This window comes from Staurois parvus, unplaced genomic scaffold, assembly GCF_062004578.1.
Source record: "Staurois parvus isolate SC_StPar_1 unplaced genomic scaffold, SC_StPar_1.0 ptg001285l, whole genome shotgun sequence".
Taxonomy (NCBI): Eukaryota; Metazoa; Chordata; class Amphibia; order Anura; family Ranidae; genus Staurois; species Staurois parvus.
This window is the reverse complement of record NW_028319081.1, coordinates 92,070-105,291: the sequence shown is the minus strand read 5'-3', so window position 1 is coordinate 105,291 and position 13,222 is coordinate 92,070. Positions and strand designations below refer to the sequence as shown.

The following is a 13,222-nucleotide window of genomic DNA, read 5'->3' as shown; positions in this document are numbered from 1 at the left end:
CTAAAGAATCATCCTGCTCTGCAACTTGGATCTGCAAACCCAGGCTAAGGGCAAGTAACTTAACCCTGTAATTTCCTTCCCAATTATCTCTTTGCTGTGTCATATATATATATATATATATATATATATATATATATATATATATATATATATATATATATATATATATATTTTTTTTTTTTTTTTTGTGACATCTCTTTGTAAATATTTTATTGCACCGGTTTGACTCTTTTAGTAATAAATCTTTCTTTCTGAAAGTGTTAAACTGTTTTTAAGCGCTTACCGGCAATTCACGAATTCCTGCCTTTTGAAGAGACACTACTGTGTTTGTTTACTCCCTGCCCAATTGACCATATTGGACAGGTGACTTTTCAATTATTATAGTGTATTCCTGACAGAGTCCGTCTTCTCTGTACATTTCAAGACGGTGGTGGCAGTGTGAAGGGTTAGTGGCGTAATTACCCTGACCCAGTAACAAGCGCATTCAGGCTGCAGGCACCGATTGTAGCCCATTAGCTGGACAATCGCTGTGCAGGGTGCAGCTGGGTGGGGCCTTGTTACGTGCGTCACACCGTGGTTTTAGATCGGCAGGTCCTTCGGTCACGAGTTTGGTGAGAAAATCTGGGGTCTGACGCCGTGGGTGTGATGTATTACTGTTAGTCGTGGTCGTGCGATTGTCGCATGTTGTTGGCGGCGACTGTGTGATCGTGACAGCCGGGTGCCCACACTAAGAGGACAACTCCGTGGAAGTGGGAGCGGGTACCTGTCAAATTCAGGTACCCGCTCCACCTCCCTTCCCAAAGGTCCGCAGTCTTGTGGTCAACCCCTGTACTGTGTCCGCAGTCTCTGGTCATCCCCTGTACTGTGTCCGCAGTCTCTGGTCATCCCCTGTACTGTGTCCACAGTCTCTGGTCATCCCCTGTACTGTGTCCGCAGTCTCTGGTCATCCCCTGTACTGTGTCCGCAGTCTCTGGTCATCCCCTGTACTGTGTCCGCAGTCTCTGGTCTTCTCCTGTACTGTGTCCGCAGTCTCTGGTCTTCTCCTGTACTGTGTCCGCAGTCTCTGGTCATTTCCTGTACTGTGTCCGCAGTCTCTGGTCATTTCCTGTACTGTGTCTGCAGTCCATCGGTTCAGAATATTTTTTTTCCTTGTTTTTCTCCTCTAAAACCTAGGCGCTTCTTATGGTCAGGTGCGTCTTATGGAGTGAAAAATACAGTATTTGTTTTCTGTTCTTCCTCGGGGAAGTATTTCAGATACAGAAGAGAATAAAGTGGCTGAATTTAAACTTCAGCAGTCCTCTAGTTGATTAAATTGAAAGCATAAAGTTTGGTGCCAAGGAATTCACCTGCACATCTTCCTGAGAAGAGAAGACTCCCTGAAAGACTTCTAGAGAGCAGATTTACTAAAACAGAGAAGGCTATTTTTAGCAGAATTGATCTCTAAATTAAAAATGTCGAGCTTACCTGTCACTGCTTGAAGTTGTTGACTGGTTTGCGTTGGATGACTGTCCTTGAGGTTTTGGACCAGATTTTTGCACTTTAAGAAAACATATTAAAAAAAAAGTCTCAATACACATAGTACTTTCCTTTATAGGAAACAAAATGTAATGGCAATATTGTGCTCCTACATGATCTTGAGGTTTTTTGTGCTTTCTTCAGAGGCTTTTCTGAGGAAGAAGATGATGAAGATTGTTGCTTATGATCAGTTTCTTCATCATGAGAGACAGATTTTGAATCAGATTCAGAATTATTCATATCCTGTTATACACGAAAGAGGAGTAAACAAAATAGTTGCATGCAAATATATATTTTATATATATTATATATATATATATATATATATATATATATATACACACACACACACACACACACACACACACACACATACATATATACACACACATACATATACACACACACTTTCCAACCTTGTGTTTTTGCCTTGAGGTCGCTGTCCTCAACATTGTCACAGGTTTTCTTTTTTCTTCTATAGTAAAATCCTGAGTAGAGATTCAATGATTTTAGTGTTAAACAAAAGTAAAATAGAACAAGAAAAAAAAAATGTATTGACTCCTAAAAAACTGTGAGGGACCAATAACACTTGAGCAAGCAATTTACTACAGTAGGTTACAAGTGTTAAGTTGTGTAAGAAACTACAAACGCAGTACAAAAAATATATCACCAATAAACATTTAATACATAATGTGTCAATGACTTTTGCATAGGGTGCTCCTTTAAAAATCTATATGAGCTAGTAATGAAGATGATGTGTCATCAAGAGTAGGAGGCGATCAACATTCAGATCAACAACAGAGAGGGTGGGTAAAAAGAGGCACACAGGGCAGAAATATGTGGAATAACCAGGGCAACTTTATTTTACCCTAGCCGACTCAGTTGCTGAGCAACGGAGATCAGCAGGGTTATATGGGAAGGGGAGGTAGAATCAGAAATCCGCACCTCAGAGAATCTTTTAACAGCTAAACTTGAGGAAAATGCTAAAGTTAAGTTAAGGATTTTTAAGCTCTCTTCTCTCTTTTTATTGCTTCAAGATGAAAATTGGCTTTGAAAAAAGAATACAAAGACAAAGATAAGCCAATATCCCTGATCGCTCAAAAAATATTAAAAGCCTAACAGTATAAGTCCTGGTTCACACCAATGCAGTTAACTTTTAATCCGTTATTGCAATGCTTTTTGCATTTTGCTTTCAGTTTTTACACATGCGTTTTTGAAGTGTTTAGAATAACAAAACGCAGTACAAATGCATTTAACCCTATTGTAGCAAAAATGTGTTTTTTTGTGTTTAAAAAAGTCATTGACCCTTTCCAAAAATGGAGTGGCTGAAAAATGCATAGATGTGACCAAGCCCCATATAAAACCATGTTAAATGGACTGTAGTGCATTTCTGCAAAAAGCAATAAAAAAATGCACTGGTGTGAACCAGTCCTTAGGTTCGCTTCAATGAAATTGGAAATAGAGCGGTGAAGGGCCCTTTCACAAATGTAAAACTTGACAGTGATTAACACCCCTTTATCCACAAGGAGATAGTATTCAGCTGGTAAATTACCTTGATCAACTTTGGAAGAGAAAAAGTAGAAAGGATTACAATTTGACACCTGGTGAGAACAGGGCCTTAGAAATGTTGAAAAATAAAGAACTTGTTGTGAAACCTGCTGACAAGGGTGGGAAAGGTGTTCTGCCAGATAACAGCCATTATTTTAGAATGAGTTTATCAATTTTCAGCAATGAAAACAACTATCTGACATTTAGCTGGAGATCTAACTATGCAATATTTACAGGAATTAAAAAATCAAACAAACTCAAAAAGCCAAATGATCAAAAATAAATTTCTAAAAATGAATATAACTACAGGTGTACCTCAGGTTATGATCGTCTCCGTTAATGTAATTTACGAATGTAAATCCATTGAAAACAATGTCTCGGTTATTTTTTTTGTCTTCACTATAGCTCACAGAATTAGCTGTCACTTTCCCAGATGCTAAAGGTTACTTTTTCTTTTAACTCGGGAAACAGCATTTAAAAGCATTTAAACATTTAAAACATTTAAATGACAGCATTTAAAAGCCGGCACTGACCTATAGTGACAGCGATTTTTTTTTTTTTTTTCCTTTCTGACCTCCGGCATGGATTAATTGATTTTCAATGCATTCCTATGGGAAACCGCTTTTCAGTTTACAAATTTTTTTGCAATACAAAATGCCCCGGAGAACGCAATAAATTCGTAAACCGAGGTACACCTGTATATCCTTAATATTGAGTCAACAATTGCAACTTTCTACAGCCTGCCAAAGGTCCAGAGAAATCAACAGGATCCCCCAGGTTGGCCACTTGTTTTGTTCAATAATAACCTAACAGAAAGCAAGTAAATACGTAGACAGAATACTTCATCCACATTTATCTAAGGCAGAAATACATACAGTGGGGGAGATGAAGTTTGATGTGTTTCACATGTTCAGTGCTTATTCATTACCTGTCAGATCCAATCACAGAGCACACTAATATTACACTTACACAGCTGTCAACGATCAACTCAGAATCGGCTTGCTCTCTAAGGCATATGAGGCAGCACACAGAAAGCCCGTCTCTGATGTCTTTCCACACAAAACTAACATATAAAACACTCTATTAGCTCCAGATTCAGACGCACGACATCTTGTGTGGAGCGGCAGAACAAACACAATCTCGAAATCTACCAATGTGAATCAAATAACATTGCTAAAATACTAATAGATACAAAAAGTTATTGTAAATGTAGTGTTTTTGCAGATCCATATACTGTATCTTAATCAGCTGCACCATACAAATCACCCTCGTATAAAGTAGGCAAGAATAAAGGGTACTACCAAAATAATAAACATAATACTACAAAGCATACAATTTCAAAATAAACCAGCAGATGATATAATTAACCAAAAAAGAAAAGAGAAAGACATGCAAGGGGCACCAGGCCACTGTGCATACAAATATATGTGGTCCCATTGAAAATCACCGGGCGCCGGCGGGGAATCACCGGATGGGACACGTTGACTGACAGCCGCAGCCGTGAATGGCAGCGTGGGTAGGGCATACAGAATCTCATATATATATATATATATATATATATATATATATATATATATACACATATACATATACATACATACATATACATATATATATATATATATACATATATATATATATATACATACATATATATATATACACATACACACGTGCTTTTGCGCACCCCTGCCGCACTGTATATCTGATATAGGGAGGTCGGGATGTGGTTAAAGTACAAAAGTCAACTGACAGAATGACTTCAGAACAACCAGATGGCTGGCTTTGGAAGCGCCCCTTCATTTTATCTTTCATTCTTCAATTCAAGAGAAGCTCTTGCGACCATGATGTAAGGAGGATGGGTGACCATAATTGAAAAGGGGCTCTCTGGGGGCATGATGTAACTAGGGAAACTCTGGGGACTCTTCTTTAAGTGAGTGACTCTAGGGACCCTAATGTAAAAGGGGTGGGGGGCTCTGGGGACCCTGATGTTAGGACCCCGAGATTAGGAGAGTACTCTGGGGACCTTGATGCAAAGGGAGCTGACTCTGGTGACCCTGATGTAAAGGGGGGGGGCAGTGGGCTCTGGGGACCCTGCTGTTAGGGGGGTGACTGAGGATGCTGATGTAAGGAGGATTTCTTTGAGGACCCTGATGTTAGGGGGGTGATTCCTGGGACCCTGATGTAAGAGGAAAGGGGAATCTGAGGGGGAATTCTTGATGTAGGGGGGTAAGCTGATGTGAACAGGTGGGTTTGACCTGATGCTGCACTTTATATGTTGTTTTGTATTTTTGCTCCCGACTTCTGCATTCTACAGTATACATTGTGTTGTACATTACACAGTTCTGACTAAAGTGTTCATTGTCTCAACAGTTGCTGGTTTTATTGAACTTATCAGCTGGAATACATAGTTCTCATTCCCCGAAGTCAAAGTGCTGTAAATTTTGGGATCTCGCTCAGGGAGGACATCGGCACATTAAGCATTATAATAACAAGCAACTAGGCTTGATTCAGTTGTCTATGAGGTGGCCCTCATGGGTAAACAGAATCAAAAGCCTGCAGCTGAGGAGAAGGCTCCCATGTACTCATGAGCCAGACAATCTCTAATAGGAACTGTCTAGGAGGAGGGCAAGTACCCAAAACTGTAAGGCAGTCGATTAAATAAACTCAATCCAATGTGCAAACATGTATTAAGATACTTACAGTATTTGGTAGAAGCGACCTATATAGAGAGATTCTTCTTCTCTAAGCCAATCATGCTAACCAGTTCTGAAAATAGAAAGCATGACTGAGCTCGGCAGTAGCAATGCTGCAAATTTAACAGCTCCTGTTTCCAGGGCAGGATGTAAGGGGTTGCCGGTTTCCTCAGATTGTAGCAGCACAAACGCTTTATACCAATCTGGTACCTACATAACCAGAATCTGAAGTGTAGCGCAAAAGGCAGGTAGATCTTCCAGCATTCTCAGCTGGGAATTACGACCCTGTACTGAAGGCAAAAGGCAGAAAGGGAAGTACAAATCAGTATACTATCCGGCCAACCTGGAGGACATCCAGGAAAGGATGGAGGGCTCTACATTTCAGGAGAGTAATCTGCTATAGACTCTGGAAGATCTTCACTTCAGAGTCATTGAAGGTGAGCAGTTCTTGATCCCTCATTAACCACCTCCTGCCCACCATATAGTAATATGACGGACGCAAGGTGGTTCTCTCGTTCTGGGAGGATGTCATATGATGTCCTCCCATTCTAACTGCGCATGCGCGGCTCCCGGAGCAACACGGTGGATCACCGATCAACTGAAAGAGCCGAAGATGTCGGCTCGGTCATGTGATCAGCTGTGTCCAATCACAGCTGATCACATGTAAACAGGGAAATGCCCGTTATCGGCATTTCTCTCCTCAGGAGAGGAGAGCCAATAATCGGCATTCCGCGGAGGGGACATGTACACTGATCATCAGAGCACTGATGATCAGTGTGCCCTGATGATCAGTGTAGTCCCAGGAGTGCCACCTGTCAGTGTCCAACAGTGCCAGCTGTCAGTGCCCATCAGTGCCACGTGCCAGTGCCCATCAGTGCAACATCAATGCCACATATCAGTGCCTACCAGTGCACATCAATGTCACATATCAGTGCCCATATGAGCCGCCTTTCAGTGTCACCCATCAGTGCCGCCTATATGATTGCTGCCTTTCAGTGCCCATCAGTGATGCCTGTCAATGCCCATCAGTGCCACCTACCAGTGCTTCCTCATCAGTGCCACCTATCAGCGTCCATCAGTGCAGCCTCATTAGCGCACATCAGTGAAGGAGAAAATTCACTTATTTACAAAATTTTATAACAAAAACTAAGAAAAAACTTTTTTTTTTGGTTTAAGAAAAAATAAAAAACCCAGAATTGATTAAATACCACCAAAACAAAGCTCTGTCAAAAAAAAAATTATAAAAATTTCATATGGGTACAGTGTTGCATGACCGCGCAATTGTCATTCACATTGCAACAGCGCTGAAAGCTGGAAATTGGCCTGGGCAGGAAGGGGTTATAAGTGCCCTGTAGGCTTGTGGTTAATATTTCTTCTTTGGTAGTGGGAAGTGGTAGCTCACAAACCAGTAGATAATGTCCTAGGGTGGATTTGTGTCCCTACCTTGCAGTTGGAGGGCTCTGTGGGCCTGCTCCAGATATGTGGGGGGACTCCCTTGGTCTCTCTAATAGATTGTTAAACATTGACTGTAGAGCTGCTGGTATCTGATCGGGTATGCCTTTGATGCTTAGGTTATTCCGGCAGCCCCCGTTGTCTAAATCTTCAAGCAATCACTGGATTTCAATCGTCAGGAGGTTAGCACTTTGTTAAGTCTCTGCAGCTCTTGTATGTGAGAGTCTCAGTGTGTTCCATCTTCCTCTACTATCTCAAGATGGGCTGCAACCAAACTGATGTCATCCTTGAGGTCAGAAATTGCTGCAGAGAACACATCATTTATATCCGCCAACTTGACATCGTGAGCATGTTCTGCATAAGGCCCAGCATCTGTTCACCTGCTCTGTCCATTTCAACAGCCGAAGAATCTATAGAGAAGGTGCCATGTGCTGACTGCTATGTACTGGACTTCATAATACTGCCCATGTGGTCTGAGGGTTGGGTACAGAAGATTTTAGGGAGTTGTTGTCCCAGTTGGGAATTTGGGGGGGGGGGGGGGGGGCGCGTTGAGTCCTTCCTTGGAACATGGAGCTGCTGAAATTCCCCATGGATGCTTTGTAAGGGTTAGTTATAGCTTACAGAGTCCTCTGTGGTCTGAGAGCTGATCTAACATGTAGCCTTTGGCTAGATAGAGAACTGTGGAGAGGTCCGATGCATGTACGTTGATTTACTGCTTACTGGCCACCGCTAAGGCGAACAAGGTTCGATGATGAATTGGATGCTGCTGACTAGTGAGGGTGCCGGCTGGGGAAAGGTACATCAAGACCCAAAGCATGCTGTAGAAATAGGAAGAGTTACCCAGATCGCCACACAAGTCGCCCGGCCCAAGTTGTTGTTGGGAGTGATGCCTATTTCATGTATAAAATGCATCTAAACCCAAACCCAAAAAGATTATACTACAGCTTACATGTCCTTAGATGTGGTGGTTGCATTAGTTTTCTGGGGGGTTTTTTTCCGCATTTAATTTCACCTTGAGATCATTTCACTTACACACTTCTTGTCCAAGTGTGACTGTGCTCATATACCGTACTGACCTATGGAGCAGTGGGGTCACCCTAAACAATTCCCCTGATTTGGACTACAACTCCTCCTCTCCAATACATTGAAAGGAGGTGCGCTGTAGTTTACAGAAGATAGTTCAGCACTGTGGCTAAGTGGCTAGCAGCACTAGGGTCGATGCTTCCAATCCCGACCATGGTACTACCTGCCTGGAGTGTGCATGTTCTCCCTGTGCCTGCATGGGTTTCCTCCCGGAACTCCAGTGTCCTCCCACACTCCAAAGACATGCTGGCTCCTGTCTAAATTGGCTCTATCATGTGTATGTATGAATGGGAGTTAGAAACCTTAAATTGTAAGCTCCTTGAGGGCAGAGACTGATGTGAATGTACAATATATATGTAAAGCACTGCATAAATTGATGGCGCTATATAAGTACCTATAAAATAGCTGGGAAAGTAAACACAGATACCAGTTTGCCACACAGAAAGTTATAAGGATACCAGAATTCTAAAAGAAACAAAAAAATTTGCTGTACTTGCAGAAAAAAAAAAAAAAAAAAAAAAAAAGACTAGGGCTGTCAGCACATCTAATGACTGGTAGGATGTAGCACACTAAATATTTGTTCTTGGGTTTGAATATACTTTAAGTTGCATAGCTAGTAGTAGTTAGTCATATAACACTGGACTTGTTTAAGATTGTTGAAAACGTTTTGCTAATCCAAGCCAATTCGTTAATTCAACAGGTTTGAATTTCTAACCATTATTTTGGATTAAATCATTGTACTGTTAACTTGATTTGTTTATTATTTATCATCACCTATTATATTTCATTACCATTTTGCACTGAATTTTATTAATATATATTTTTGCACATAATTGTTTTTTTTTAATCTTCAATTTAGCGCAAATAAAAAACTCAGCTTATCAGTTTAAAATTAAAATTAGTAGGGAATCTCCTTAATTCCAAAATCACACCTGCTATCATAAATTGTATACTAATTATTTTCTCAGGGCTAAAGTTCTGACAACTTTCTCTCAATCCTGCTCTGAATCATTTAGATGTTCATTGGCTAACTTCAGAAGGGCTTGTGCATGTGCCATCTTGAGGAGGGGGACCTTGTGGGTGCTGCAGGATTCCAATCCATGGCGGCGTATTGTGTTACCAATGGCTTGTTTGGTGACTGTGCTCCCAACTGTCCTGAGATCATTCACAAGCTCCTCCCATGTAGTTCTGGGCTGATCCCTCATTTTTCTCATGATCATCCTTACCCCATGAGGCAAAATCTTGCATGGAGCACCAGTCCGAGGACAATTAATGGTTATTTTGTATTTCTTCCATTTGCAAATAATCACTCCAACAGTTGTCTGTTTTTCACAAAGCTTTCTGCAGATGGTCTTGTAGCCCATTCCAGCCTTTTTCAGGTCTACAATCTTGTCCGGGACGTCCTTTGAAAGCGCTTTGGTCTTGCCCATGATGGTGAGGTTTGAATGGAAGAGAGATTCTGCGGACAGGTGTCTTTTATACACACAACGAGTTGTCGTTAGGAGCAACTTCTTAAATTACCAGGACTAATCTGTGTCCCACATGAGCACATAGTCTATGGGAGCTAGAATTATTGTTGGCTGATAGGAAGATTAAATACTTACTCATTGAACTGCAACTCAATTGATAACATTTGTATTGTGTTTTTTCTGGATGTTTGATATTCTGTCTCTATTATTTAAAATACACCTATGGGGGGGGGGGGGGGCATGGCTAGCTTAAGTGAACAGCTCCAGCTCCATAGGGGACACAGTGGCAAAAACAGCTCACCAACACCCTAAAAAAATCACCTTGCACTGGCGATTCAGCTCTCTGGACCATATAGACCATGTCCAGGATGAAGATGATGATCGGAAACCTCACAAACTGACTGCCTTCTTCACTCAGCAGCAGCATGGGAGCAGGCAAGATGGCCCGGCGCCTCTCCCTCCACAATCTCCCGCTCTTCTCCGGCAGCATCACAGACGGGCTCCTCCAAACTCAGAGGGGAATCGCTGAAGGATCCACACTCTCTCTCTTCCACACCACTGTCTGGCAGCCCAGAAAAAGCGAGAGTCAGAATAGATGAAGCAAGACACGGCAATCAGGTGAGCCCTGACAATACTATTAATAATTCTAGAGATGACACAAGGGAACTGCCGGATTCTCCACTAGCAACCAGCCAGTTCTGGATACAGTACTTAAAGACATGCCACTGTCCCTTAGTAGCTCTCTACACACAGATATGATGTCCTGTATGCATTAGTGTTCTAAGGAGATACAGGAAGTAGAATATAGAGTCTAACATATAGAAACCAAAATGGGAGAGTTTGCAGGCACCATTAATGATCTGGTAGATGCTAACAAAACCAACGATGACGAAATGGAGTGGGTTAAAGCAAAATTAGCCAACATGGAAGATAGATCTAGGAGGAATAGTTTAAAAATAAGAGGCATTCCTGAAACGAACACAAACAGACCTCCGCAAATTAACTACATCCATGTTTAAAGCACTTACCGTATTCCTGAATTAAGCGAGAAGATGTCATGATTGATAGAATTCACCGACTACCCAAACCCAACCATCTCCCTGACCATGTACCAAGGGATGTCATCCTGAGGCTACACTTTTCATATTAAAGAACACCTAATGATAGCAATGCTTAATAAGGCACAGATCCCCACAGAATACACCGACCTACAACTATATGCAGATCTCTCCCAATACACACTTCAAAAATGGAGAAACCTCACTCCAGAACCATAGAATTAACTAAAGATGGGGTTACCCTACTAAATTTACAATCAGCAAAGATGATGTGATAGACTCTCTGGAAAAGGGCCTGTCCCTTCTGAAAACCTGGAACAAACTTCCGCTCCATCAGATCCGATCCAGAGTGGAGAGTGGTCACAGCCAAAAACTCTCGCAAGCACAATTAATTATGGTGCAGTTACTTTTCTTTCTTGAATTGAATATTCTAGTCCAAAAACCATTGGACCTTTCAGCAGGTCAACCAGATGTGGAACATGTTACCCTCCTGCCCACACCCCCTGAAATATAGTGGCGAGGCATTGGGGTAGATCTTAGCTAACCATTTCAGAACGAGATATCAATGGGACAGCATTTTGTAGTTTGCCTCCACCAGGGAAGTCTTTAGAATTTCTCTGTGCACCATAGGTTACCATTGGGACCAAAATGTCCTCCTCTATGGTTTCCCCAAGATCTGACTCCCAAGCCAATTAGTAAGAAAGTCTGGGGCATTGGTCCTCAAACAGAGTATAATTTAAAAATGCTGCCACGCATAACTGGATTATGCAAACACCTGTTCTCATAAAGGGTCTTAGTAGTAATATCCACCTGATCCATTGTCTGTTTATAATGAGTAATTTGACAAATGTGGAAAGCCCTTTCATTTCTATTTTAAACTGAATGGGTTGTTTTACAAGGTGAGAGTTTACATATATATTAACATCTACTTGAGAGATATGACAGCAATTCACACCTTCAGCCATGTAAACAGAAGATTCAACACTTATGCAAACTTCCTGACACCAATGACAAGATTTTGTAACTAGAAGAGGGTGGTTCCACAACTCCTCCTCTTGTTGGACAATAAGCATCTGAATGATCTGATCTGACATTCTATGGTGACTGGAATAAGGGGTCTGTGCTACCTAAGCTGATATAAATACTGGTGGCTTTGGTAAGCTACGAAACATCTTCATTATAACATAACAAGTCCAACTGAATTTGACTAACTATTACTAGCTATACCATGACCTGGACAAATGAGAACCTTCACAGACATTTAGGTCACACAGTATATTTTATGGTCAAAAGATCTACTCACAGTGTTATGCAACATATAGAACTGAATTGTTTCCTTTGTTAAATCATCACAAACATACTGGCTCTTACCTTATCACTGTCAGAGTTTTCTTCTTCAGATGACGAGGCACTTTCTGGCTCCATTTCACTGGATGTATGTTTGGGAGGCTGTTGAGAAGTACACACAAGTACGTAACATATTTGGGCAAGATAAATCTCCATGGTTAAACCATCTATTTGAATTAAATTAACTTGAATAAAGTACCAACTTTATAAACATATAGTAGCTGTAATAGAGGATTGAAAAACACACACACCACATGAAGTTAGAGAGCATTAAATACAGATCTATTAAAACAAAACACACAAAATACACACAGAGCCCTATGTTAGTATTAAAATTGATGCGGCTCAGGGCGCATACGGAGGCTGAAGATGGTGGTCGCACACTAATTCGCTCCGCTTTACTCTGCTTCACTTCGCTCTCTGACTCCTTTGAAGCGAACGCTAGCTGCAAACAACAGAGGAGCATTGGCATAAGATTCATCACTTGCAGATCCTAAATAGGGCGTCAAAAGTACCCTCCATCGCCAGCCAAACAAAAGTGGCCTACCCACATGGAGAAATTCATCTTCCATGCCGCATCCCCGGCCTCGAGTGATCACCCTCACCCAACGGCAGAACAGGACGAGACAGCGGGTCGCATGGCGGAGATAACACACCATGCTGCTCTATCTCCCCATCCCACTGCTGATATTTTAGATAAGTTACACACCTTACTGCAGAATATATCTCATACTATCTCTGCAGTAGTGGGGAAAATAGCACAAGGCCTTAGGGGGGATATAGCACTAGTGGAGGAATGAACAGACCCTCTTGAAACCAAATTTGATGATCTTGTACAATATGTGCACGTGTTCAAAGAGGATACCCATACCCTAAAACAACAAGTTTCTCAGCTGCAATCACAGCAAGAGGATTTAGAAAATAGGGAGAGGAGACAAAACCTCTGTATATGTGGCGTCCTTGAATCAATAGGAGACGTTGATTTGCAAAGATTACTTGTGAGGCCTATTCACCACATTGGCTCCTGCAGTCTTGGATATAGACTGGTGTATGG

General features: G+C 41.5%; 1 protein-coding gene across 1 annotated transcript in view; it reads right to left on the bottom strand.

The window, feature by feature from the left end:
• LOC149437502 (uncharacterized) overlaps positions 1-13,222 on the bottom strand; it is a gene marked incomplete at its 3' end in the record, with an annotated part of 161,850 nt that overhangs the window by 72,573 nt on the left and 76,055 nt on the right. The window contains exons 4-7 of the mRNA XM_089660889.1: positions 12,193-12,270; positions 1,932-2,003; positions 1,629-1,758; positions 1,465-1,537 (exon numbers count right to left, since the gene is read on the bottom strand). Coding sequence (XP_089517015.1) covers positions 1,465-1,537; positions 1,629-1,758; positions 1,932-2,003; positions 12,193-12,270 — 353 coding nt within the window. The remainder of the gene's footprint in view (positions 1-1,464; positions 1,538-1,628; positions 1,759-1,931; positions 2,004-12,192; positions 12,271-13,222) is intronic.